This window comes from Labrus bergylta, chromosome 15, assembly GCF_963930695.1.
Source record: "Labrus bergylta chromosome 15, fLabBer1.1, whole genome shotgun sequence".
Classification (NCBI taxonomy): domain Eukaryota; kingdom Metazoa; phylum Chordata; class Actinopteri; order Labriformes; family Labridae; genus Labrus; species Labrus bergylta.
The window spans coordinates 1,145,150-1,171,912 of NC_089209.1; the positions used below are offsets into that span (position 1 = coordinate 1,145,150).

At 42.8% G+C, this 26,763-nt stretch overlaps 1 protein-coding gene across 1 annotated transcript in view; it reads right to left on the minus strand.

Annotated features, from left to right (window-relative positions):
• Positions 1-12,004: 12,004 nt before the first annotated feature.
• Positions 12,005-26,763, minus strand: part of adgrg6 (adhesion G protein-coupled receptor G6) — a 93,705-nt gene continuing 78,946 nt past the window's right edge. The window contains 1 exon segment of the mRNA XM_065964093.1: positions 12,005-15,112. Within this exon segment, the coding sequence (XP_065820165.1) occupies positions 14,901-15,112 (212 nt within the window). The 3' untranslated portion in view covers positions 12,005-14,900.

The following is a 26,763-nucleotide window of genomic DNA, read 5'->3' on the forward strand; positions in this document are numbered from 1 at the left end:
GATGGATCATTTCATGCTTGAGCACCGTCTTGAAACCAAAACAACTCGCGCTGCACTGTTGTGTTAGCATGCTAATGCTAGCGATCTTTATTATGCTTGTATCTTCATACTGCATAATGGGGCGTGTTGCAGGTGAGGACAAGTTGATGTGTGTAATTCAGTGCCTTTGTTTTATTGTGAAGGAACAACAAGAGGAGGAGACGTCCAACCAGATGTGGTGATGAAACTCTGGGAGGAGACGAGAGGAGATCTCTGGAAATACCTCCACCTGTAAGAAACACAAGCAGCAGCTCGTCGGGAAGACGCCGGGATCAAAATAACTCAATCCACCGAGCTCTTCAGGTTTTTAATCAAAGGGACACTTTCATACAACAAATACAAAATGAATGTTACAATGGAGTGATGTCTTTATGGTTGTTGGGCTGAGAATCAAAGTTTGTTTCGATTTCTCACAGAACGGTTACCTGAGGCCGGCTGCTCTTCATCAGTGATTGGACCAACACAAGGTCAAAGTCACAGGAAACAGAAGTCTGAGTTTCAAAAAACAAAAGGTGGAGGACCCTCATGCAGGGTATCACAAATTAATGAATTAATAAAATAAATAAAGGCTGAAGTATGAAAAGAAAGCGTGTTCGTGCGAGTTTCTCTTCTGTAAAACTTGACCTGACAGCGAACACACCGCCTCACCTGACGAGTTTTCTACCTCTCATGGTGATAAGAAAAAAGAAACGACCACAAAAATCTTAACTTTGAGGCCAAATATTTGTTGGAAGACACAAAGAGACGACACTGAACATATTGATTACTTGGAAACTGACAGAGGTAAACACAAAGTTTACTTCTAAAGCAGCAGCAGAGCATCTAAATCTTCAACACGTTCTTTTTCAGTAGCGACTCTTTCCTCGAGGTTCACGTCTACAGAGCTGATCAGAAACCCTTAAAGTCTTCATCTGTGATTTTTCTCACTTAAATGTAGAAATCAAGTATATCCTCTGAAAATAACTCTGTGAGTCATGACTGTCTACAATGGGTGTAACACCCGAGTCCCACTGTCTGTGATGTTTTCAGAGTTTTCAGAGTCCTATCTTCACTTTGTTTACATCGCCGGGACGGCCGGCTGACTCCTCCCCTCGTGTATAAAAGTTGTTTAATTGAGGGACTAGAGAAAAGAAGAATAACATACTGTACTCACTGCTTAACTGTGTTTCTAGATCACGCTCATTTCAGGTAAATTTACATGCAGTGTGAAGATACCAGCATAATAAAGATCGCTAGCATTAGCATGCTAACACAACAATGCAGCGCCAGTTGTTTTGGTTTCATGCTGGTGCATGTTCATTCGCGACCGAGTGGAGCGTCTGTCCTCATAGATGATCTTTGGCCTCTCGACCAGTTTCTCAGTGAGCTCACGACGTGAAACCGCTAAACATTTAGAGCTACTATCAGCAGTCACCACGGGACGGGCGTGTTAACTATCACGGCCGCTTCAAATGAAAAGTGTGGAACACTTTAATCTGTTTACCTCGTACCCCCCCCTCCCCTGCCCCCCCTCCTCTACAGAGACCCCTCCACACTGAGCTGATTTGTGCTCAGGAAACACCTCTGTTTAGCCTCTACGTTTAACCCCCCCCCCCCTCCCTCACACCACTTCCTTCCGACCGCACTTTATATCCACGTTATATATACAGCTTTATGAGAGCTGATGTTGGGTCTCCCTCCCCCCCCCCCCCCCCCCCAGATTTATGGGACTGGAGAAGGCAGCTCAGTTTACTGTTTTGAACTCTGAAACTCCACAAAACAGAAAATCAAATCTGAGACTCCTAACCGCTGATCAGCTTCTCTTTTTTGTTCCAGAGAAGGAAACCAGAGGAGAGAAGGAGCGAGGGAAGAGGAGAGGAGAGGAGAGGATAGGAGAGGAGAGAAGGAGAGGAGAGAAGGAGCAAGGGAAGAGGAGAGGAGAGGAGAGGAGAGGAGAGGAGAGGAGAGGAGAAGAGAGGAGAGGAGAGGAGAGAAGAGAAGGTTTGGTTTTCAAAATACCTTTTATTTTACCACTACCAGGAGAAAATTATAACACTGTCACATCATCACTCAGATCAAGAGAAGGAAATAAATAAATAAATAAAAAATAAAAAATAAAACAAAACAAGTGCAACAAAAATCACAACATCAACAAAAACAACATTTACTGCATCAAAAATGAATAATCAGCTCTCCATCCCCACCCACAGAGCACAAAGCTTCTTCCACAGCCCATACACTATTAAAGTCTTGCACATTGTCCATCATTTGATAATAGGCAAATTCTACCTTTAGTCTGGCCTTCAAAAGTCCCTCCAGAACCAGCACCGGTTCCACACAGCCAGTACCCTGAGCTCGGTTCTTGCGTGTAAGCCAAATGGCCAACTTAGCCGAGCCAGATAAAAAGTTCATCAGTGTATGTACAGTCTTTTTCTTTGCAGGATACTTTGGCCCAAAAACAAACAATGCATAAGAGAAATCCTCCCCGAGAGCTTCAAACAAGCTTTTCATAAGGACAAACAAGAGTGAGAGCCTGGGACACTCAACAAACAGATGAGACAAAGTTTCAGTTAGTGAACAAAACAAACACTCCTCTCCCACCCCTGGATCAATGTGCGCTCTGTATCTGTTCGTGGCTATACCCCCATGCACAACTCTCCACTGGAGATCTGCTGTTCTCTTCTCAACAGGCAGCTTGTACAGGGACCGCCAGCTGCCTTTCGGGGAAACCTCCGGGCCAAAAAACTCGATCCACCTCGACTCTTTCACTCCCGACAGACCACGAAGATGTAGGACCTTAACACAGGACTGATAGAGTGCCTTTTTCCCTGCATCCTGGAACTTTCCCAGAACAGGAGTACTAAAGGACAGCAGTCCACCTCCTCTTTCCTGCCACTCCCCGACATCTGGGGTAACAGACAAAGATGGGAAGCTGTATTCGCCCTCTTCACTCCACTGCTCACACAGATTCTCAATGTTTAGAAATGTCACAAGTTTTACTGGAAGTGCAGCAAAGACTTCCTCCACCACTCTTTCAACCACCCGGCTGGAGGTGATATTGGTCCTTTCTCTGAGGGCGTCCAGGGTCAGTCTTACCAGGTGACCCAGTTTTGTGCAGCCTGCCTCTCTGAAACTGGCCCGGAGACTGGCTGACTGCAAAGTTGGAGTCCTTATGAAATCATTAAAAAATAACGGTTCCTCAAAGATCCACATTCCCGGACTCTCAGTTTTTTTCCTTTTGAATGTGTACATTTTCCATGCCTGCATTACAGACATATAAAAGGATGTTAATCCAGTGAGATCCACCTCCTCAAGCTTTAACAGAAAGAGCTGCTTAGTGTACCCCAGCCGTCCAGCTCTCCTCAGCAGCAGTCGAGCGATGTCCATCCAGCTGGGACCACAAGTGAAAAGGAGTCTCTGTGCAGTCTGGAGTCTGAATGAGGCAATTTTTGACTGAATGTCTATAAGTCCATGTCCCCCTTCAGCCACCGGCAGGTAGAGGACTGCCGCCTGGACCCAGTGTTTGCCTGACCAGAAGAAGTCCAGGATGGCCCTTTGAATGTCCTCCACCAGCCCTCTTGGAGGTGTCAAAGCCACAAGTCTGTGCCAGAGAGTCGAGGCAACCAAGTTATTGACCACCAGAACTCTTCCCCTATACGACAACTGGGGTAGCAACCATTTCCATTTAGACAACCGAGCGCACACTTTCTCCCTAACTCCCTCCCAGTTTTTACTTTTAAAGCCCTCGGTACCCAAATAAACCCCCAACACCTTCAACCCCTCCCTCCCCCACTCAAGTCCACCAGGCAGACTGGGCACTGCCTGGTCCCTCCACTCTCCCACCAATAAGGCACCACTTTTTTCCCAGTTCACCCGTGCAGCTGTTGCCCTTTCATACAGGGACAGGGTGTCCCGCAGACACTGAACGTCCCCCTGATTGGAGATGAAGATGTTTACATCATCAGCATAGGCAGAAACTGTAGGGGGACATTCAATGCTACAGGCCGCGGGCAAAGAAAGCCCGCTGAGCCGGCCCCTCAACCTGCACAGCAAGGGCTCAATAGCCAAGCTGTACAGCTGGCCGGAGATGGGACAACCTTGTCTGATCCCTCGCCGTACAGGGATTGGCCGACTCAACCCCGCCCCCATCTTCACCAAACACTGTGCATCCTGATACAACAAACCAACTAATGACACAAAACCATCCCCAAAACCAAAAGACCTCAGTGCAGAAAACAAATACGAGTGATCCACCCTGTCAAACGCCTTCTCTTGATCCAGAGACACAATGCCAACATTTAGATTATAGATTTTACACACATCAATGACATCTCTGATAAGAAAAACATTATCCATGATTGTCCGGTCTGGAACACTGTAGCTCTGGTCTTTATGGACCACACTTCCGAGAACGTCCTTTAGTCTGTTCGATAAAGCTCTGGAGAGGATCTTGTAGTCCGCACAAAGCAAAGCAACCGGCCTCCAGTTTTTTAACAATGCCAGGTCACCTTTCTTGGGGAGCAAGGAAAGAACTGCTTTCTTACAAGAACCAGGAAGAGACCCGGTCCTGCAACACTCCATTAAAACACTATGCAGGTCAGACCCAAGAATATTCCAGAACCTCTTAAAAAAGTCTGTGGACAACCCATCTATTCCAGGTGCTCTTCCTGTTGCCATCTGAGTGACAGCAGCAGTGAGCTCCTCCAGAGACAGCTCCCCTTCCAGAAGAGACCTCTCCTCCACACTGAGCTGAGGGAGACCCTCCAGGAGCTCCCTGCGACACTCCTGGCTGCAACTCTCTGCTCCAAACAGATCCTCATAGAACTGCATGGCATTACTGCTCATTTCCTTTGGATCAGCTGTTATACGACCTCCTGGCAGTTTAAGACAAGTCAGCAGCTTTTTTTGAGCCACAGATCTCTCAAGATTGAAAAAGAAAGACGTTGGGGCATCCATGTCTTTGAGTTGAAGGAAACGACTCTGCACAAGAGCTCCCTTCACCCTCTCCTGCAGGAAAGAGCTCAACTCCATACGTTTCTCCTTCAGCAGGGTACCAGTGGTGGGATCCACACTCCCATTTAACCCCTCCTCAAGGTTCTTAATGTTGTCCTCAATATTTTTAATGACTGTTTTTAATCTAGCAGAAGAGTGTGACGTGTACTGCTGACAAAAAACACGAATCTGAGCTTTACCAACCTCCCACCAAAGCTTCAAAGAATCAAACTCAACTTTTCTTAATTGCCACTGATCCCAAAAACACCCATAGTTTTTACAGAAAACATTGTCCAGTAGAAGCTTGTTATTAAAATGCCAGAAGGACTTAGCCCTTTCACCTGGTGAAATAATCAGCTCCACACTAACAAAATGGTGATCAGTGAAGCCGACAGGCAGAATATTACAATGAATTAATCTGGGGTTGAGAGTTCTGGAGATGTAAACCCTGTCCAGTCTAGCTGCACACACCCTGTTACTGTTAACCCTGACCCATGTATACTGTCTGGATTGTGGATGTTTCACTCTAAATGTGTCCAACAAATCCAGGTGAGAGATGACAGTTTTTAAAGTCTGGGATGAATGTGGATGTGGCTCCTCTCCTATTCTATCCACGGTGAAATCAAGTGTGCAGTTAAAATCACCACCAAGAATGATCTGATCCTGATTATAGATCAGTAACTCCTTTTGGAGGCGGGTATAGAAAGCTACCCTTTCAGCTCCATTATTTGGAGCATAAATATTAGTGAAGCAGAAAACAGTGTCCTCTATTTCTGCTCTTACAATTAAAAGCCTTCCCTTTACAATTTCAGCACAAGAGATGATCTTTACATTTGCAGATGCTCTAAACAAAATGGCTACTCCTGCACTAAAGTTGGTGCCATGGCTAAGGTAGTTAGAGCCCTCCCACCATAAACCCCAATCTGTCTCATCTGATGGTGTGGTATGAGTCTCTTGTAAAAACAAGATATCAATGTTTTTCTGAGTTGAGATCTCAGAGATAAGGCCCCTTTTCTGTCTGTCTCTCCCACCATTAATGTTAAGAGGTCCTATCTTAAGACTCCTCATAGAAAGATCAGAGAGAAAAAACAGACAAGTAGACACAAACAGGGAACAGTAGAAGAAGAAAAACACCTTGTGATGCATGATCATTTCTTTGTCTTCTTTACACTCTTACCTCCAGTTTTCCTCAATGCAATTCCTCAATTTTTTAGACGGAAACGTTTTTTCTCGTCCAGGAGGTCAAACCCAACCTGTCTTTTCAGTATGCTGACTGACTTTATGAACTTCTCAGTATCACTAAAGTAGTCACTTATTTTTACTGATTTTTTGTACGTTTCATCCATAAATTGATTGATTGACTCTAAAAAATAAAGATCAGAGCCACTATTTGGCAAATCAGCAATGGATGCATTGTCTGACTCATAATCTTCATCCATGTCCTCTCCTCTTCTGTAGCCTGAGAGCTGGTCGAAACCACTTCTACCTCAGCCAGGCGCAGGCGCGGACGCGGCCTCCGCCCCGGGCACGAACGCGGAGGCGGCCTCCGCCGTGGGCACAGACGCGGCCTCCGCCGCATGCACCGCACTAGCAGAGCTGCCCAGAGCTGCCCACAGGTGTTGTTCACCTGCTGAAATTCCAAGAAGTGAAAAACACATGATTAAACTGTTAAACTGATCGTCAGGCAGCATTTTAGGTCGGGACATGTCTCACCACGAACCCAAATCCACCACACATTGAAACTTTTATAACTTTACTCATAAAAAACTTAAAGTCAAATATCCAAGTCACTAAATCAAGTCTACTACATTTAGAAAAAAAGGTTCACCTTAGCCTCTCTGACCTCACATGGCGGCTCACATGGACTCTTCTGCTCCCGAACCATAGAGCGCTTCCAGACTCAGCCCTGTTTAAATCAATTTCAGAGTCAGAGGAATGAAACCATTGAAGCCAGAGCGCGCTGCTGTTTGTACAGTAGGAGTGTGTGTGTGTGTGTGTGTGTGTGTGTGTGTGTGTGTGTGTGTGTGTGTGTGTGTGTGTGTGTGTGTGTAGGAGTTCATAAAAACCCCTCCTCACCACACACACACACTGTGTGATTAATGGGCCGACACTTCTTCTGTTTTCTCTCTCTTTGACTCCGGGCGACCTCAGAGCGCCACACGTCTCACATACCTCACTCTGTGTTCAGAGGATTAGCTGCCTCGCCGCGTGCTAACAGATACATCCTGGCGCTGTGATGGGCTAATAAAAATTAAGATGGAGTGCTGTTGCTTTAGGAAGAGCGGTGAGGAAAACCACCAGCTGGCTCGGCGCTGGAGGTCCGACGGCGCTTCAGAAAGATTCACGGTGAAGACATGGCGGCCTTAATGTGTTAGCCAATGGAATTTGAGGAAAAAGAGCAACTGCGGACAAAGTTCCCTGAAAGTTGCAGTTGGAATTAAATCCACAAACGCCAGGACGACTTGATCACAAGGATTCTACATGCTACATTCACGAGATCCCTCCATGCCGAACGCTCCGTTCAAAGAGACGTGTTCCTTTCATTTCTGTTTATTTTTAATCGCTCATCCGGATACGTCGGAATACGTTAACAGTACTGAAGACCTGTTAGCTAGGATCAGGACCAGGTCTCAGTCTGAAGACCTGTTAGCTAGGATCAGGACCAGGTCTCAGTACTGAAGACCTGTTAGCTAGGATCAGGACCAGGTCTCAGTACTGAAGACCTGTTAGCTAGGATCAGTACCAGGTCTCAGTACTGAAGACCTGTTAGCTAGGATCAGGACCAGGTCTCAGTACTGAAGACCTGTTAGCTAGGATCAGGACCAGGTCTCAGTCTGAAGATCTGTTAGCTAGGATCAGTACCAGGTCTCAGTACTGAAGACCTGTTAGCTAGGATCAGGACCAGGTCTCAGTCTGAAGACCTGTTAGCTAGGATCAGGACCAGGTCTCAGTACTGAAGACCTGTTAGCTAGGATCAGGACCAGGTCTCAGTACTGAAGACCTGTTAGCTAGGATCAGGACCAGGTCTCAGTCTGAAGACCTGTTAGCTAGGATCAGGACCAGGTCTCGGTCTGAAGACCCGTTAGCTAGGATCAGGACCAGGTCTCGGTCTGATGACCTGTTAGCTAGGAGGACTATCACCACATTTTCTTCTGACTCCTCCCGCCTTTCGTCATGACCAATGAGCCGGGAAACGACAACTGGATCTGAGTTCTTGTAGAAATACTTCACTTATAAGAACTGTTTAAACATGTTGGAGAAAACCAAAGTCCTGTGACAGACCGACAAATTCTTAATTCAGTTGGAAGAAAATCTTTCTAACGTGTTAGCTCAAAGCTAAATGAACCAGTTGGTAAATAAAGGGCCGTTGTCAGGTTTTGTTCTGATCTGTGACTCTGCAGGTTTTATTTTAGAATGATTTATTGTTTTTATATCTGAGTGAGTGTTGACTGTAACGTTGCCGCCCGTTGAGCTGCCAAAGAAATGTTGAAGAGAGTCGGAGTGAGACACAAGTAATGACAGAGAAACTGTAAAACTGATATTTAGATCCTAAAAAGGGTCTCGTTACTAAACAATAAGCTAAACAATAACGATGAGAAATATTATTCTCCACATGACTTGCAACACATTGTTTGACATTTTGGTGGAACCCAGAGAAGCAACTGAATCTTAAAGTCACAATAACAACACATCTATAAATAGTCATAATTTGATTTTACAGCTCAAGAACTGTAGCATCCCCTTCCATTCACTCATGAAGTGTAAATGAAAGACAGATGTCATGGTCGAGCCCCTTTGATTTGCTAAATTCATTCAGCCCACTGTAACACAACATGAGAGTTAGAGACTGTGAAGATGATAAGAAACTAACTTAACATATACCAGATACCAGAGGGTGTATTAGCATTGATACTCCTATAAAGTATATATAGCCATGCCCACATATACCCTGCTTCCTTGTATTTTTATCTCTAAATGGGACCATCATTTATTTAATGTGGTATTGAAGAAGACTTGAAACTAGAGATTGAGAACATAAACTCATCAGGAAAAGGTTTACTGAAGGGATTGTCTCAGATTACATTACAATTGAACAATCTGCGTCCACCCCCCCGTCCAAAAAAAGCCACATTTGGGTCCCAACTAAACAACATGGAGACTTCAAAGACGCCTTATTTCCAGGGTTCAAACATTAACCCTCAAACCGATGGATGAGGTCAGATTGGCTTCGTCCACTTCAGACTACGGCCAACCCTCAGTGTGGCGATCGTTTTATTGGAAAAAAAACAACTATTTTTTTCAGTCAGTTTTAATGTGTTCTCTCTTTAGTCTAGAACATCTGTAATTATTGAAATGAGTAATTCAACCAGTGCCAGCAATAAAAGAGGAAACCACAGGGTCAACATGTGACACAGAGAGGGGATTGCACTTCATTAACACAGGATGCTTAGGCTCTGTTTTGGGATTATTGTAAAAAAAAAAAACAGGAGGTACCTTTCTGCCTTTCTGCTACCTTGAACTGAGCCATGCCACTGGAGCTGCCAAAGCTTTATCTCTTTATCCAAAGTCTCCAAAGGTTTTTGTTTCTATGGGATGAATTATTCATTTTCCTGCTACTCCAGCAGAAGAAAAGAGAAAAAATGTTGGTCAGGACGCTGAACGGTCCGCATCACGCTTGGGTGATGAACTCCTTTGGCTCGTCCAGGCTACAGTCACGTCAGTCAAGAGTTGACGGACTGAATTCCAAAGATCCAGAATCTAAAGCTCATATCTGAATTTAAAAAAAAAGATTTCAGACGTGTTTTTTTCTGTTTGTCCTCTGAGTTTCACCTCAGTTACACCTCTGTGTTTGCAGCACAGTCAGAGGTGCTGTTTGTCAACAGGCAAGGCTGGCAACTGCTTGGGGCCCTGTGATCGCTGCACGACCGTAGACTGTCTGCATGCCACCTCTACAATCCCAGTGCTCTAATGAACCTGCTGCATTATGCCCCGCCCCCCCTCTCTGTGAGGTGCATGTGTGAACAACCAGGTCAGGAGAATATCCGGAGCAGTCTTCCTTTAAATGATTGAGATATTTTCAGGAGTGCATGTGTGAAAACGGCTTAAGGAAGAGACGGGAGAAGGTGGAGCGCTGAGGGACTGAGGAGGAACGGTCGTTTGTTTTGGTCTGGGAGACCGGTGCTTCAGTGTGACATCTACTCCAGTAGATGTCCATCTTTTGTTACTTTACCTTTAAATGTAAGTTGCTGTTTTTTTTAATCTTAAAGGTTTTATATTTGATTTTTTGATCCAGCAGATGTCACCCTTGAGCACCAGCATGAAACCAAAACAACTTGCGCTGCATTGTTGTGTTAGCATGCTAATGCTAGCGATCTTTATTATGCTGGTATCTTCACACTGCATGTAAATTTACCTGAAATGAGCGTGATCTAGAAACACAGTTAAGCAGTGAGTACAGTATGTTATTCTTCTTTTCTCTAGTCCCTCAATTAAACAACTTTTATACACGAGGGGAGGAGTCAGCCGGCCGTCCCGGCGATGTAAACAAAGTGAAGATAGGACTCTGAAAACTCTGAAAACATCACAGACAGTGGGACTCGGGTGTTACGCTCAGGGTCCGAAATTAACTTTCTCACTGGCCAAGGTGGCAGGTAGATGAAAAAATTCACCGGCCAAACGTATTTTTTTTACAGGCCAAAATAATAATGTTTTTGTGTCCTATACTCATCTCTATACTAATTGAGAAGGCATTATGTTCTGTTTAATCAACAACAGATTTTAGTCACAGATTCAATCATGTCATCAGATCAGGAAATTGAGAAATTGTAAAGAAATATATTTGCAGGGCTTTATTTTTTTTAATGTATCATTTGTAGGCAGTAGTTCCCAGACCCCCCCACTCCCCTCTGAACCGCCCCTGCATTACAACATTACAGACTAAAAACAAAAATCCATCAGAGAATAATCAATTATTAATCCTCAAAACAAGTTTAATCCTGATTTAGCTTTGACAATATTAGAAATTTAATATAATCTGCTCGTTAGTGGACGTGTGTATATCTCTGACTGCTCCTGCTGCACGTGCGCTTAACGTCTGCTAGGATATCTAAAGTGTTTGTAACACAGCGCTGTTTCACAGAGTCTGTGTGGAGATGTTCACACACTCATGACGTTGATATCGCTAAGTTAGCTGCAGACACGGTGAGAGTGAACGGAGAAAAGTCGAACCAACCGTTTGACCGGATCACGACCGGATCACGTGTGTACCCAACTCGGTCCATACGGAGATCACGGATCAACTGTTTGCTGAAGCACTAGAAGTAAACGGCGTGTGCGTGTGTGTGCGTTTGCGCTGCAATGTATGTTGGCGTGTCTCAGCGTGCCCTGTGATGCTCACAGTCATGACAGCAGAGAGAGGAGCAGGAGAAGTAGCTGCAGCTAGGCTACATCAAACGTGCTGAATACTCAGCATAGTTTTTTATGACTTTTTGATAAAACATTTACCCGCCCTCTTAAAAGTACTGGCCAAACGGAAAATCTACCCGCATTTGGCTCTTGGCGGGTGTTAATTTCGGACCCTAGTTACACTCATTGTAGACAGTCATGACTCACAGAGTTATTTTCAGAGGATATACTTGATTTATATAACATTTAAGTGTGAAAAATCACATATAAAGACTTTAAAGCATTACAAGTGAATTTCTATTCCCACCATTTTGGATTTGGGTTGAACTTCTGACCCTTTAGGGAACAATAATATCACCTCTCAGCTGCACTGTGCTCTCAAAAAACAAAACTATTATCAATTTTTGAATAAGAAAAGAAGATTCTACACTCGAACAGTGGAGCTGTTTCCAAAACCATCCTTTGGCTTCATTTGCTCAACTTTGGCTGACATGGGGGAGCAGCTTCAAGTGGATCCTGGCGATACCCTGGATGTTATTATTCACTCTTAAAACCACCAACCATTGACATAGGAGAGAGATTTTTCATATTTTGACGGGAAAACAGTCAGCTTTATTATTACGGAGTTTACAAGTAGCCTGGGGTGATTGTGTTTAGGATCTAATAACAGAACGTGACATTTCAAAGCTTTACGACATTTTCAAAGCTGAGCTATTTCCACCAGAACTTCTTGATGTGTCTCTACGTTTAACTTAATACAGCTTTGTTTTGCATGATAATAGACATCTTCATAGTGTGCACGTGTTCAAATGAATCGCTTAGTGGGGAATGACCTTTTGCTGTGTCATCCATCATGTTTCCTTCTCACTAACCTCGTCCCTCACTGAGGTGAAAAGGGCGTGTGTGCCTACACAGCAGGGGTTGATGGGAGTATATGTTTGGGTTTGTATGTACAGTCCCAGTCACCCTTCCAGGACCCCGAGAAGGCATGAACAAAAGCAACTATTAAAACACTTTAGAATAAGGCACATAGAATAGATAGATCATCAATATTTACATAAGATATGGCTCCACACACACATGCACAGAGGGCCAGTTTAAACAAATATCACAGTATTAAAACAACACCAAGACATAACAGCTAACTTTTTTTCTTTCCCACCTTGTGTTTATCCTCCCTCCCTTTTCTGCTACCCTTTCATTTCCTCTCAGCTCCACAGTCAGGCAGCGCGGTCAGCCCGATTCTATCGTTGATAAGATACAGTGGAGTCCCATGGACCCGCTCTGACCAGCCCAAACTACCCAGGAGATCCCAGACTTAGAGCCGTAGTGGGCAGCTCTGTCTGAGATTATGGTGTCTAAGGATTGTTTTTTGTAGCATTGTGTTGCAGTTCAGTTCAGAGTTTTGTTGCGTAGCGGGCACTTTCATACAAAGCAAATACAGTGCATCAAGATGGTGGCTCTGGTTTCAATTAAAGGAATTGCAACTGAGGAAATCTCAGATCCTATCTACTTGAGTTGTTCTATGTTCAGTCCAATGAAAAGCACAGCTAACACAGAGGCTCCTACAACCATTTTGTATTCTAGAAAAGCACTCAATGAAACATAAAACTCAATAAAATTAAACACAATCGATGTTCAGATTCAAAGCTCCAGAGGCGGGGTACAGTAGCAGAAATTATTAAGACGTTGTCAATGACAGTGACATCATGTTCGATCAAGTTCTACTTTTATGATGGGCCGGAAAAGCTTCTGCAATGTTAGTCAGAAATGTGGTGAGTTTTTTCAGGGGAATATCTGGAGGCCCGGTGGGTTCTGGAATGTTTGTCAGAGACTTTCAGAAACACAGGTAAAATCTGGAATGTTAATCTGGGGCTTCCTCGGAGTCTGTGAGTTTGAGAATGTTGTTCAGTAACTCCCAGAGGCCCAGTGGGTTCCCATTAGGTTTGTCAGAGACTTTCAGTAGCCTGATTAGTTCCAGAATGTTCGTCAGGTATTTTCAGATCCCTGAAAGATCCTTCAAATGTTAACATGGGATTCCAGAGATGTGAACAGCTTTTACAAAGTGTGTCAGGTACTTCTAGATTCCAAAAGGCTTCCAGATGAGGCTTCCAGATTGTTGTGAGGAGCCTTACAGATTCCTAAAGGCCTCTAGAATGTCTTTTAGGGGTATGCAGAGTCTTTTGGGGTTCTAGAATATTTGTCAGAGACTTTCAGTAGCCTCGCTAGTTCAGGAACATTTGTCATAGATTCCCAGATAAATGAAAGGTTCTAGAATGTTAGCAAGCAACTTCCAGAGGTGTGAGCAGCTCTCAAATGTTTTTCAAGAACTTCCAGATGCCTGCAGGATGCTCGTTGTTGACAAGTGACTTCTAGATTTGTGGAGGGCTTATAGAATGTTTGTGTGGAAAATCTGGAAGCTCTAGATGTTCCAGAATGTTGGTATGCTTTTCCGGAGGCGTGAACACCTTTTACATGCATGTCGGGTACTTCTAGACTTCTAAAAGAGGCTTCCAGATTGTTGTCAGGAGCCTTACAGATTCCTGAAGGGCTCCAGAATCTATTTTAGGGGTATGCAGAGTCTTTGGTAGTTCTGGGAATGTTAGTTAGCGACTTCCAGAGGTGTGACCAGAATGTTTGTGTGGAAAATCTAGAAGCTCTAGATGTTCTAGACTCTTGGTCAGTGGTCACATAAAGCCACTTGGGTCCTAGAATGTTTAAGCCTTGAGAGTTTTTAAAATATTTGTGAGACATTTCCAGATCCCTGGAAGTTCTCGAGTGTTGATAAGTGACGTCCAGAGGTTCGAATTGCTTTGGAATGTTTTTTCAGGAACTTCCAGATGCCCAGAGTATCCTAAATTTTGGTTTAAGTGATTTAAAGATTCATGGAGGGTTACAGTACATGTGTCAGGGGGTTCCAGAAGCCTTTGGGGTTTGAGAATGTTGGTCAGTGACTTTAGGAAACAGTGAGGGTTCTGGAATATTTGTCAGGGATTTCCAGACCCTACGTAGGTTTCTATATGGTGGTCAGTGACTTCGAGAGGCCTGTAGAGTGCTCAAAGGCTTGTCAGGAACTTCTAGAAGACCAGCTGATTAGTGATTTCTACATTTCTCAAAGGGTTATAGAATTCCTGTCAAGGACCTCCAGAAGACTTTGGGGTTCTACAGAATATGTTGAAGCCTTGAGAGTTTTAGAATTTTTGAAAAAGGTATTTCCAGATCCCTCAAAGGGTTCTAGAACACTGGTGACTAACAGAAACCTGGTGGGTTACAGAATATCTGTCAGAGACTTTGAGAAGCCTTGTGAGTTTGAGAATGTTTGTCCAGGATTTCCAGATTCATGAAAGGCTCTGGAATGACTTTCAGAGGCCTTCAGGGTTCTAGACTGTTGGTCAGCAACTTCCAGGTGCAGAGAGTGGTTGGTCGATGACTTCTCCTTAGGGTTCTAGAATCAGCGGTCTGACCCCAGAACGCCGAAGAAACCTCTAGAACCTTGTGCTGTGGGCAAAGCTGTCAGACATGATGATGTTCTTGTAGAAGTTGTCGGTGCGCGTGGAGCAGTAATCTTTCACCTTGACGATCATCTGGCTGACGGGGAGGATGGCGGAGGAGGAGGACGAGGAGTTGGGATCCACCTCTGAGGAGGAAGGGGACGACGAGATGCTCTTAGGGCTGATCGGGCTGGAGTAACATTTATCTGCATTCAGGGAGCAAAAAAAAGAAAGACACAAGGGTTATTACTTTTAATTAAATCCTCTCGGAAATGTTAGAAGGAAAGGATTCTTTCACTTCACTTCTCATGGTGAAAAGTTGCAGTCAAAGCAAACATTTCAACATTGTATATTAGTGTTACCACAAGATTAAACAGAACTTTTACACCATTCTAGTGTTACTGTTTTATTTAAGGTGGTATGTTTAAATAACCTTTTTATACAGTAACATATAGGAGGGGTATGCAAAGTTATTTGACAAATATGAAAACAGGTAAACTTTCAGAGATATTAAAGCTAAAGGAGGTATGTGAGTGATTTACTGATGTATGTTTCTACATTCACAGTATGTATATGTATATATTGGTGGAGATCTGAAATAATGTTTTAGTCCTCCCATCCAAAGCTAAACACTTCAACTTTTACCATTCGTGCTGGCCTAGTGAGAACATTTGATGGGTTTATCAAATTTTAATCACATAATGGTTATTATTTCAAGATTTCATTAAGACATTTTTACTTTTTAAAAAAGCTATGAAACTCCAAATACACACAAATTGACTTCAATTATAAAACATTTCTTCCAAGACACAAGCTTGTGTTACGACTGAGAGTAGCATGAAGATGACAATGTACGAGAAAACCGTCCACATGGACCTGTATTTTAATTTTCACTTTGGCCAACCCTTACAAAAAAACATCTTTAAACTGGAGGACACAAACAGGAACCTGCAGGGGGTCTAGGGGAACCTCTATGCCAGTAAGTATAAGAATCCCACCATGATTTCAGAATGAACCATCCACACCAAAGAAGCAAGAAAAACAGTGAACTGGCTTCTACTGGGAATTGTTAAGGTCAGTGGAATCAAGCAGGAGTCAGTTGATAGCCGGCCAAACAACACAAAAGATCTGATGCCAAAGATCAGTTTGAACAGGAATGAGGGATACCATCCCCCCTCCGAATAAATCACAGCTATTATAGAATCAAAATTCCATACTTTGGTCTCATGACCAAGAGTGAGCCAGCTCCATTTTTAGGATTAGGGCCGTAAATATCGGGGTTTTGATCTTAATGAGACAATTACAGTCAAATCCTTTCCTTGAAAACTGATCTGGCCTTCTTTCAACTGAACAAATACCAAAGCTAAGATCCTCTAAGCCCTCAATCTGCTCTTGGGTCAATTTCATAAAAACTCGCCATTTCTCCACCAGGTTTCAATCTGAGAAACGATTGCTACCTCATGTTACTCTCAAAGGTGGCTGCTCTGCATTCTCTTTGGGAAACAACAGGTCTACTGGGCACAAGCAGTTTGGGCAACCATCTGTACTGGGCCTTTACATCTCTACTTCCTTATTTAGAGAGGGTCTTACGTCAGTGTGGACCCCTGATTTCCAATTTACCAGACAATCTAGTTGTTGTAGGCTTCTTGGATTGATTAGTTCTATTTTCTGTAACCTCGCAATAAGAACAACTTCCAGAGCCAACAGACTAGACGCTGACTAGACTCTTCTCCTCTGTCGCCCCCCGGTGGTGGAATAAACTGGATCTGCAGAGTCCCTCTGCACCTTTAAGAAAAAGCTAAAGACCCAGCTCTTTCATGAATACCAACTAACTTAATGATGATGGTCTCCATATTATTGATGATGATGATGGTAATGACGATGGTTTTTGTTGGATAACGATGACTTATAAGATGGTTTCTATACTGATTAGAGCTCTCAAGAACTGCCCTCAATGTTGTGCTTTGCCTCTGGTCACTTCCTGTCAACACATGCGTGTCCAATCAGACTCAAAACTGATCGTTTGCTCATACCGTTTAGTTTCCCTGGTTTTTGTCAGGCTTTAAGAGTCTTGACACTACATAACCTTCTGTGGTTTTCTGTCGACTACACAGTTAGGTTGGCACCAATCTTTTTTTTTTCTCCTTGTTGGGAATGCCATCCTTAATCGAGAGCAATGTGCTGCAACTTGGAACAACACCAGCAGCCTTTAGAAGGTTGGAACATCTCTGAACTCTTTATGGTAACTAAGCCAAAGGTTGCAAACAGAACAGATATAATTTGCGCCAAATCAAGCACATACTCTGTCGGTGTGCTGGATCTTTTGGTGTCATCAAAAGATGTGAGAATATTTTGTAGGAGGCGATCATTTAGCTTGTCTTTGAATCATGCTGGTAAGCCAAAGTCTTTGTTGGTATGAGAAAAGCTCTTTGTCATTCGTCCCATCGGTGCCTAACGAAACAACAAAAGGAATGAAGTTCTGCTCAGTCATGAGTCCGATCCTCGCTTCCAAACAGAGTCTCTATGCAACATGAAGTTAGAGGTCAAAAGATAGTTGTTTGCTAGCCGGGGCCGCAGTCACGGCTTCCTTCATTCAAGCATCCTGGACCATCACTTCATGTTCTGACAGCTCTGATTATTCTTCTGGCTCCGTACAGAATGCTAAAGATGATGCTGTCCAACAAATTAGACTTTTAGATGCATCCCCCCGTGTGCAGATGTCACACAGGGATATTTCTTTGTGTTCTCAAATTTCCACTGAAACTGAGAGACATGTTGTCTTTGTATACACTGTAGGGTGCACTTTAGGACGAGGTATGGAAACTGAGAGTTGATCTCATGTCACAATATCAGCATCTACCTCTGGTCTAAACAACACATTTATGTATGGATGGATCCTCCGACATCTGGAAACTTTACATCGGGGTTCTGACGCTGGTCAGAAAACATCTTGTGTTCAGTTTATGTGAAGTACAGATGCTGGTCGTTGGAAAAACAAACGTTACTAGTGGTACAGTAAATCTTTAAGTCATGTGTTTGACATTTAAGATCTTAACGTCGAACGTATCATAATTTTATCATCTGGATGAGTCGTATGAGAAAAGGCTTAACAGAGAACAGTTGTGTGCTGTTTCAATTCTACAATTCTACAATTCACTTAGCAGATGCTTTTTATCCAAAGTGACGTACATCAGAGAGTAAGAACAACACAAGCAAGGATCTAGAAAAAAGGAAACAATGTCAGTTCACCTTCACATCTGTGATAGTGTAGTTTAAGGCCAAACAGGAAACTGGGGGCCTATTTTGATTTCTTTGTTGTGTAAAGGAAACTGTTTACTAAGTTTGCTCGAACAACTGAAAAAGTGATCATATGGAAGCGTTGTGTTAAAGGCTTAATATGTGATTTTTCACACTAACATGTAATAGAAATCAAGTATATTCTCTGAAAATAACTCTGTGAGCCATGACTGTCTACAATGGGTGTAACACCCGAGTCCCACTGTCTGTGATGTTTTCAGAGTTTTCAGAGTCCTATCTTCAGTTTGTTTACATCGCCTGGACGGCCGGCTGACTCCTCCCCTCGTGTATAAAAGTTGTTTAATTGAGGGACTAGAGAAAAGAAGAATAACATACTGTACTCACTGCTTAACTGTGTTTCTAGATCACACTCATTTCAGGTAAATTTACATGCAGTGTGAAGATACCAGCATAATAAAGATCACTAGCATTAGCATGCTAACACAACAATGCAGCGCAAGTTGTTTTGGTTCCATACTGGTGCTCAAGGGCGACATCTGCTGGATCAAAAAATCCAGTATTCTTAGTTTAAGTGCAAGTGGAAACACCCCAATCCCAAAAACATTAACTCGAGTAGCTGAAGGCAGCCCCCTCGTGGAAATTGTGACGCTACGATCGCAACAATGACCGCAAATTCAACCGATCAAACTATCTGTCTATGTGTTGCTTCTTACAGGTGTAGTGCCTTAGGTTTCCTCTGATTGGTGACCTGCTACAGTTAACAGGTACTGGTCTGCCTGGAGTAGCTGGAAGCAGGGCTAGAGTGAATCTAGACAATTCTCATGAGAGTGAGGGGAAATGAACAGTGTGCTCTTCCAGACAATGTTTTCCAACAAACTTTCATTGTCTCTTCTTTTTTGTTTGTTTATTTCCATAGCAACTGTTAAAGGTCACATATTCTGTAAAATCCTCTTCTCCATATTCCTCTAACTCTAACATGTGTCTCTAGTCTGTCTACAAACCCCCCAATGATGAGAAAAGTCCATCTCTCAGTCTTTTGCCTGCTCCATTTTTCAGAAAATGTGTGCTCAGACAGGCCATTTAGATATTTTCCCTTCATGACATCACAAAGGGCAGTAGCCCCTCCCCCAGGTGGGTGACACTCCCACAGCTAGGTGTTTGTTCTGCCCTCTGAGTCTGCCTTCTCACCGTAAACAATAGGACATGGAGCGAGAAAGACCGAGGCACCCAAGCCCTTCCAGAGAGGGGGCGTGGTCAGATACAGCTCATTTACATATTTAAAGGTACAGACACAGAAGCAGCCTATTCTGAGCAGGGCTGAAATAGAGGGGTTTATAGACATGATCAAATACAGGATCAGAGTGGATTTAGAACAAGAAACTTGTTTTGAGGAGATCTGAGACTTATTTACACTGAAGGAGAGGAGGATATGTGACCTTTAAAGTTAATGAACTGACTGTTGTTGTTGTTGGTTTCCTCTCGTTCTGCTGCATTTCTGTCTTTTTGTTTCTGTTGTCTCTATGTTGAGGTGTTGAAGTTTTCTGATGTTGCTTGTTGCAGCTTGCATGGTGGAGACTCTGCCTGCTGGGGTTGACTGGTACCTATTTCAGACATTTTATAATTAGTCTGACCTGAATACGTTTGTGAAAATCGCCTGCTACATGCTGAAGAAAAGCGTCTGCTTGAAATGTCCGTGAGGTTGTTAAAGTAACATTTGGAGTGCTGTCCTTATCGTTTTTCTCTTGTGAATTGTCTCAGTAATGTCAGTACTGCAGGACCTCATTAACGGTCCAGCAGCTTAGTGATCTCAATAGGCTAAATATAAATCTGTAACTGACATTAGCTTCTAAAGGTTTTGAGGCTTTGAAAGAATCTTCCTTTTACGGTTTCATAAGTCAACACTAAGACGTACTACAATATTAAAAGGTACAAACTGTAACACATGTTCTGGCTGCTGGTTAGCATAGCTCGTGAGGCTAATTAACAGTGATATGCTGAGAGCTTGAACAAATATTATTTCCACCTCACAACAGTTAGTTACAGGGATGTAGCAAGAAGGCTCCTGCAATCCAGATATCTTTGGGAGAAAATGGATTCTACCCAAAATTGTGTTTGGGGAGATTTAAAAACAAAGAGAAACACCCGGAAACAGCCAGATTTCATGGCATGAAGTCTAATTATTCTGCTCAAGGTCGACGATAATAACTGCACACTTGTTTTAGATACAAACTAGAAAGGGAGATTGGAAGGCTTGGTAGTTGGAGCTCATCGACTTGGGATCAAACCCTGCACAGAATGTTTGCACCCTCAATTGGATGGAATTACAGTAACTAATCAAGGTTTTCAAATGACAGTGAAAACAGATCAAATGACAGTGACTCAGATCGTGTTTATTACATGCATGATCTGATGGTCAGGACAGGAGCACAGGACCTAATGCAAGACCCATAATACCCACGCTATTCTACATTGCTGTTGCAGGTCGCTGTAGCTGCTGCATCCCCCTCACTCTCAGATGCACCCTAAGGCCCCCCGTGTCCACCTGGTGTGAGTGCCAGCATCTCTTTTTCAATTGTTTTTCAATGAGTAGAGAGCGTTTGTAGTAGAAAAAGTGCTGCACCCAGCATCTTTTTTCTGAGCACTCCGCTTTTTTTAATGTGGCCGCTCCGAGGGCACAAGTTGAAAATCTTTCATCTCATCAGAAAGGCGCTGTTGACGTCACCGGCGCTCTTTTCCAAATGTGTGAAATTCCCTGTATTTTTCGCTGCCTACAGATCGTGTCTTGCACCAACATCCTCCTCGCTCCGTGTCTGGTCGCGAAATAAATGATCTCAAATATAAAATGTGCAGTAAAAAGTAACGGAGCAGTGACGGTCATACAGTGGCCGTTGTCAACAGACTGTTGTCATGGAGACAGGACGGACATGAAGCACTTTTCTGCCCAGAAAAAAACGTCAGGTGGACACTCATTTTGTTCGAGTTCTGACCAACGCTCCTTATTCAACCCTCTTGAAGAGTCAATGAGAAGCAAGATTGGAACTGATCATTAATTTCCATTAAAGTGTTTGTTCGAATAAAATACTTTAAGTTTTCTTCATGTTTAACTGGTCCTAATAATTTAGTAATTTGTAAGTAAAGGACAAACATGTTTGTGCTAGCTTAGCGTAGCTGTTTTAAATACTCCTACTGTTCTCTGGACGATGACTGACTCTTAACACCGACTATTAAACATGATCAACAGCAAAGGAAGAACAGCTGGACACGTCATTCTGGATAATTTATCCAGTGTAAGGTCATGATTTGTTTGTGTTTTGGTAATGATCTCTGCAGCCAAACGCTGACAGAAGAATGTTAAATATCGACATCTTAAACCCGTCTGGCAGCAGCGATATCTGAAGGGGATTTATTAGCTTTTAATTTTACAACGCAACCTGCCAAGAAACAGTCTAATTTACCTTTATAGTCCAGAAATCCAGAGTCAGGAGGGGATGAATCAAACCGGAGCATCAGAGACCGAGAGAACACATCTCAAAGCTTTTCAGAGTACTTCAATCCTGATGCTGCATTAGTCAGATCATGTTTCATGATTCATTCAGTCACATGGAAAATCAAGACGTGTTCTTCAGGACGTTTAGCTCACTGTGTGTTTTGGCTCGTGCGTTATCAGGGGGAATTCTTGGCAAGTGATTGGAACAATGTAAATGATTATATATGATATGTGAGTCATTTAAAGAAACGGTATGTCTGTAACTCGGCCCAGCTCGGTCAAAGGGCCTTTAACCAGTTCCAAAATGTCCAAACTGACACGTCAAGCCTTCAGAGTTTAACAAATATAGAAATAAAGAAAATAAATTAAGTTGTTTTTCGACCCTACAATTTAAAGGGATCTACAGACCATCATCAGCTAGCTTAAAATCGACATCCCAAAGCCCTCCAACAGTTTCAACCTCACCCTAACCCTCAGACCCTTCAACTCTGAACAAAAACAAGGCAACGTTGAATGTTGCTACAACTTCTCATTCAGTGCAGGCAAGAAGCCACCAATAACCCGGCTAACATGTCTCAGACCGGTTTGATCAGCCCGTCGTCTCACTTCCTTTACTCTGGATGAGAAACAGAACCGTAATGAACAATCCCAGCTGAAATCACTGGCACATGAATCTGAGCAGGTGCTTCTCCGTACCACTACAAATCAAAAAGTTATGGGTTGTAATTTGTTTATGCACCATGAGCCACATAGGACCCATCTGCTGTCTAACGCTGAAGGGAACCGTTTGGTCTTCCAACATCAGTTACATGTTAGAAAGGCCAATAAAGCTTGCTTATGAAGGCTATTGGGGAGCCTTGGATGGAACAAATAATGTAGGACTTTCATGTAGAGGACTGGCCTTAGGAAAGGCCTAAGACAGTATGCCAGTATACCATGAAACACACTTAAGAGGGTACCTTAAAAAAGCACTCAAGTGTGCCTTAAAGCAGTCCTATAAGGAGTACCCTGAAATGATGATTACCCCACCAATTAAAAATTAGCAAAATGAAGAAACCGTAATCCCATAAGGGAGGGATCCTGCAGACCGAACTGACCATGTTAAAAAAAAGAAGAAAATAGGCCTTAGTTCAGACCATGATGGTTACATGGAAACTGATGTTAATCTTGAACATACAATTTAAACCTAAAACTGACAGAAAAAAATGCATTAAAGAGAGGGTTCCTTGAAGCAGACATGAAAGGTTAAATTAACACAGAAATGGAAGGGGTACTCTTGAACAGGGTGTCTTGAAACTGATACTGTACGGGTACATCGATACCATTATGCATTGCTTTATTGCGCTTTGTTTACACACTATGACAGGGACGACTTGACAGCGTTAGCGTTTAATGACCTTGGATGAAAACACATTGGACTCATGCACAAATAATTCATCATAACTTGACGTTAGATATCATTCAATACTTAATCCATCAAACCAGTCATTGTAGGAGGGCACATTGACCCAAGAAATGTATTGCTGGGATATAGTGTCAAGGAATTTGAAAAACATGACCTCAGGTGAAAAGGTAAAAGGTCTTAAAGAATGATGCTAACTGGGACCGTGGGGGAAGCTTTAATGCAGTCCATAAATTCAGCAGTTTAAAAAAAGCTGACTGTTAAACTATTTAAGTTTTCTAAGTCTTGAGTGGCCTGATAGGAGGAAAGGAGTTGGTCTGTCATGCTTGGAAGCAAATCAGGTGTAACATCCAACATTGTCTGACAGTTTCCCATAACAGCCACAAGCTGAGTTCAGACTTTACTCTAGAGTCTGAACATGAAGGTTTCTAATCGATCAAATCTGTCTGGAAATCAGGAGACTTGCACTTCACAAGCACCTCTCAGCTGCCTCAGTTAATGCATCATCGGGGTGTTTGCATCATTCAGTGAAGCCTTTGGCTGAGTTACCTCACGGTGTAAGTAATGACAGTGAGGATCAGCAGGAGTCTATTTCCATGCTGGGGATTAGTGTTGATAAGATAACAGGATGGATGCTTCTCAAAAAGAAATACAAGGACAAAAAGTATCACAACCTTGAACCTAGTAACCTTAAAATGGAATATTTTAAACTTCCCTGGGAAATAATGTTTTGATTGAGCTTTGTCTTTGGAGTTATTAACATGTTTTTAAAAATATTTTCATTATTAAGGTCTCCTCTACACCAAAAATTGAAGTGGGTCTTGTTAACCCCATATGAGGAGTTAATCAAAGTATGACCCCTGAATATGGCCCTGGTTGGTTGGTTCCAGGCGAGTTTTAGGGGGCTGTTAATGTCGAATCATGCAAATACGAGGGCTTTCCCCGACCACACCGTTTAAGGAGTTAGAAAGATTCTTATAACTTATCATACATCAGGTCTTATCTAGCTGTACACCATATTTGAGCTTAATCAGATGTATTCCCTGGGAGGAGTTCATCCACATATAACTCCCTTTATGGGGGCTGTTTCACGACTAATCATGTTAATGTGAGGGCTGGCCCTGGCCATTCCCTTTGAGCAATTAGACAGATTTTAATAACCTTTTATGCATCAGGTCTTATTTAGCTGTACACCAAATTTGAGCTTGATCAGATGTATCCCCTAGAAGGGGTTCATCAGAGAATGACCCCTATGAACTCACCAAATTTAGTAAATGTGGGTGAAACACACTGTGCCGAGTACTTGATCATGCACTCAAAATTGTGATTCATTTGGCACACTCTTTTCTAAACTAAACTGTTGGTGCTAATAAAACAAACGTGAACTTAGCGGTCCAGAAGCCACAGGCTGATACAACAGACTTCTCATCCACTTAAGAAAAGATGAATGCGTTGTTGGTTTTGGACTCTTTGCCGTATTTGCCAAATAAATAAAACATTACGAGATAACAAAGTCCATTCAATTTTTCCTGTTTGCTAACATGCACCAGAGGTTTTAAAGCTCTGTAGACAACATAAAACAGCATTATCAGGACCATATCAGGACCATATCAGGACCATATCAGGACCATATCAGGGTAACAATGGGCTCTGCTCAGCACAAAAACCAGTAAGCATGAAGTCAGTGTTTTCATGATAACACCCCAAATTCGACCACAAGTTTGTTGCATGAGTATATACAACAATCTGAAAACATATGTGCGATGAAATATGGGATGTGACAAGTTCATGCATTCCTGTGGGCCTGGAGCACACACGCACACACACACACACACACACAAAAAAACACTTATACATACACTACTACACTGATAGAGTTCAATGCAAGACCTTTAGGTGTGTGTGTGGTCCACAAACATGCTGCCGCAAAAAACCACACAGCAAGATTTACAGCAACAGTCCCTGACATCCGTGACAAGCAGATTCCCAGAAGCCTCTGTGCTGACAGGAATTTGTTTTCAATCTGAGGAATTTTTCCTCGAGAAGCTACTAGGAGTCTTAAGTTTATCCAAGTGTCGACATTCACTCACAGAGAACAACTACTGTAACAGAGAGTTACTTTGTGGGATTATTGAACTAAGAAAAGTAGAAAGTTGGATGTTTTTTGAGGGATTAGCTCCTTCTCATCTGGTAAGAGATCTGGAGTTTCTTAAATTAAGCTAAAATAAAATAGGACATGAAGAAAGTAATTTGCAGCTGTGGGCATGAAGACATAATAATAATGCAAATCGATTTTTTATAGCGCTTTTCAAAGACGTTTAAAAGTTGTCTTGATGAAATGTCCCGGGGACTGGGATCAAAAAGGATCTGTAAGCGACTGATGTTCGATTTATGTCTTTGCTGTCTTTTCAGAAATCCCTTTTTGTTTCACTCAGTGGACACTTTCGGTTTTTACGACCCCATACTTTGAAATATCTTCAGCCGGGAAGTTTAAAAACAGGTAACGGAGAGCAAATACACAGGAAGCTCCTTGTTTTGTGATTATACAGATTTAAACATACAGACTGTCACAAACACAGGGAGAGCCTTTCACTACCTCTGAAGGTGAGATAATGAGTCAACACAGTAATAGAAGCTCCCCACACCTGACCTTAATCACAGCCAATCAGTCACACACACACCTGACTGAGCTGAGTGGATTCTGTCACCACTCTCGCTGTTACAGGACGTCATTTTATCGTTCTTTAACGGACTGTTTGTGCAGAGCGATCATCGTTTTCACGCATGGAGAAAAATGGTTACTTTGACTAACCACACATCACACATGAAACTCATTTTCCTGAGGTTTTAGATGAAGTCTAACATTTGAGTGTTGCTCTGTATTTTGGTGCACAGATGTAAAATGTATCTGAAACCAGCAGGGGATTGATTCGGTCTTTGTGGGACTTCACTTCATGGTGTAACATTTGGACTCAGAACTTCGCGTCTGCCAAAACCGTCTGAACATTTGTTGTTAATTCAGAGGAACAAAGCTCGATTAATCACTTCAATGTCCGCCTCTAATGTGAACCACAGCGTCAGCCTGTTGTTACTCTGCTCTTATTAACAAAACAAACACATCACAGTTAAACGTGCCACATGTTAGCGTGGATGCAGTCTGTCGGGGCGTGCTGCTTTTGGCTCCCTGGGACACTCGGGGTGGGTGGGGTTTGAATGGTTTTTTTGGTTATGTGTCAATGGCTGAAACATTTTTTGACCTCATCCCCATCAGTGTCTCAGGGCGCAAGAAGATGACGTCTTGACATCACAGTGACCGGCCAATCACAACACACAGTGGCGGCTTTTTTCCAAAATGTCTGCCAGCAAAGTTTCCTGTTTTTTGGGTTTTTTTTTTTTGGTCCGATTAAATTGTTGAATTTGATTGGACTTTGACCACAAACATTTTGGGAAACAGAGAGCGGATCACATTATGCTGAAAGCAGGAAGTCACTCAGCCAATCAGCTTTAGTTTTACCTCCATCGGTCCTCCCACTCTTGCTATTGGCTGGAAGAGAATTCTACACACCAAACACAGAGGTAGATAAACATCACATGTGAGAAGATATCACTGAACCTTCAACAGTCACAGATACAAACCTGAATTATGAAGATAAAGATAAACAATGGTTTACCTGCGGACTCACATATTCAGACTTTAAAGAAAACATGGC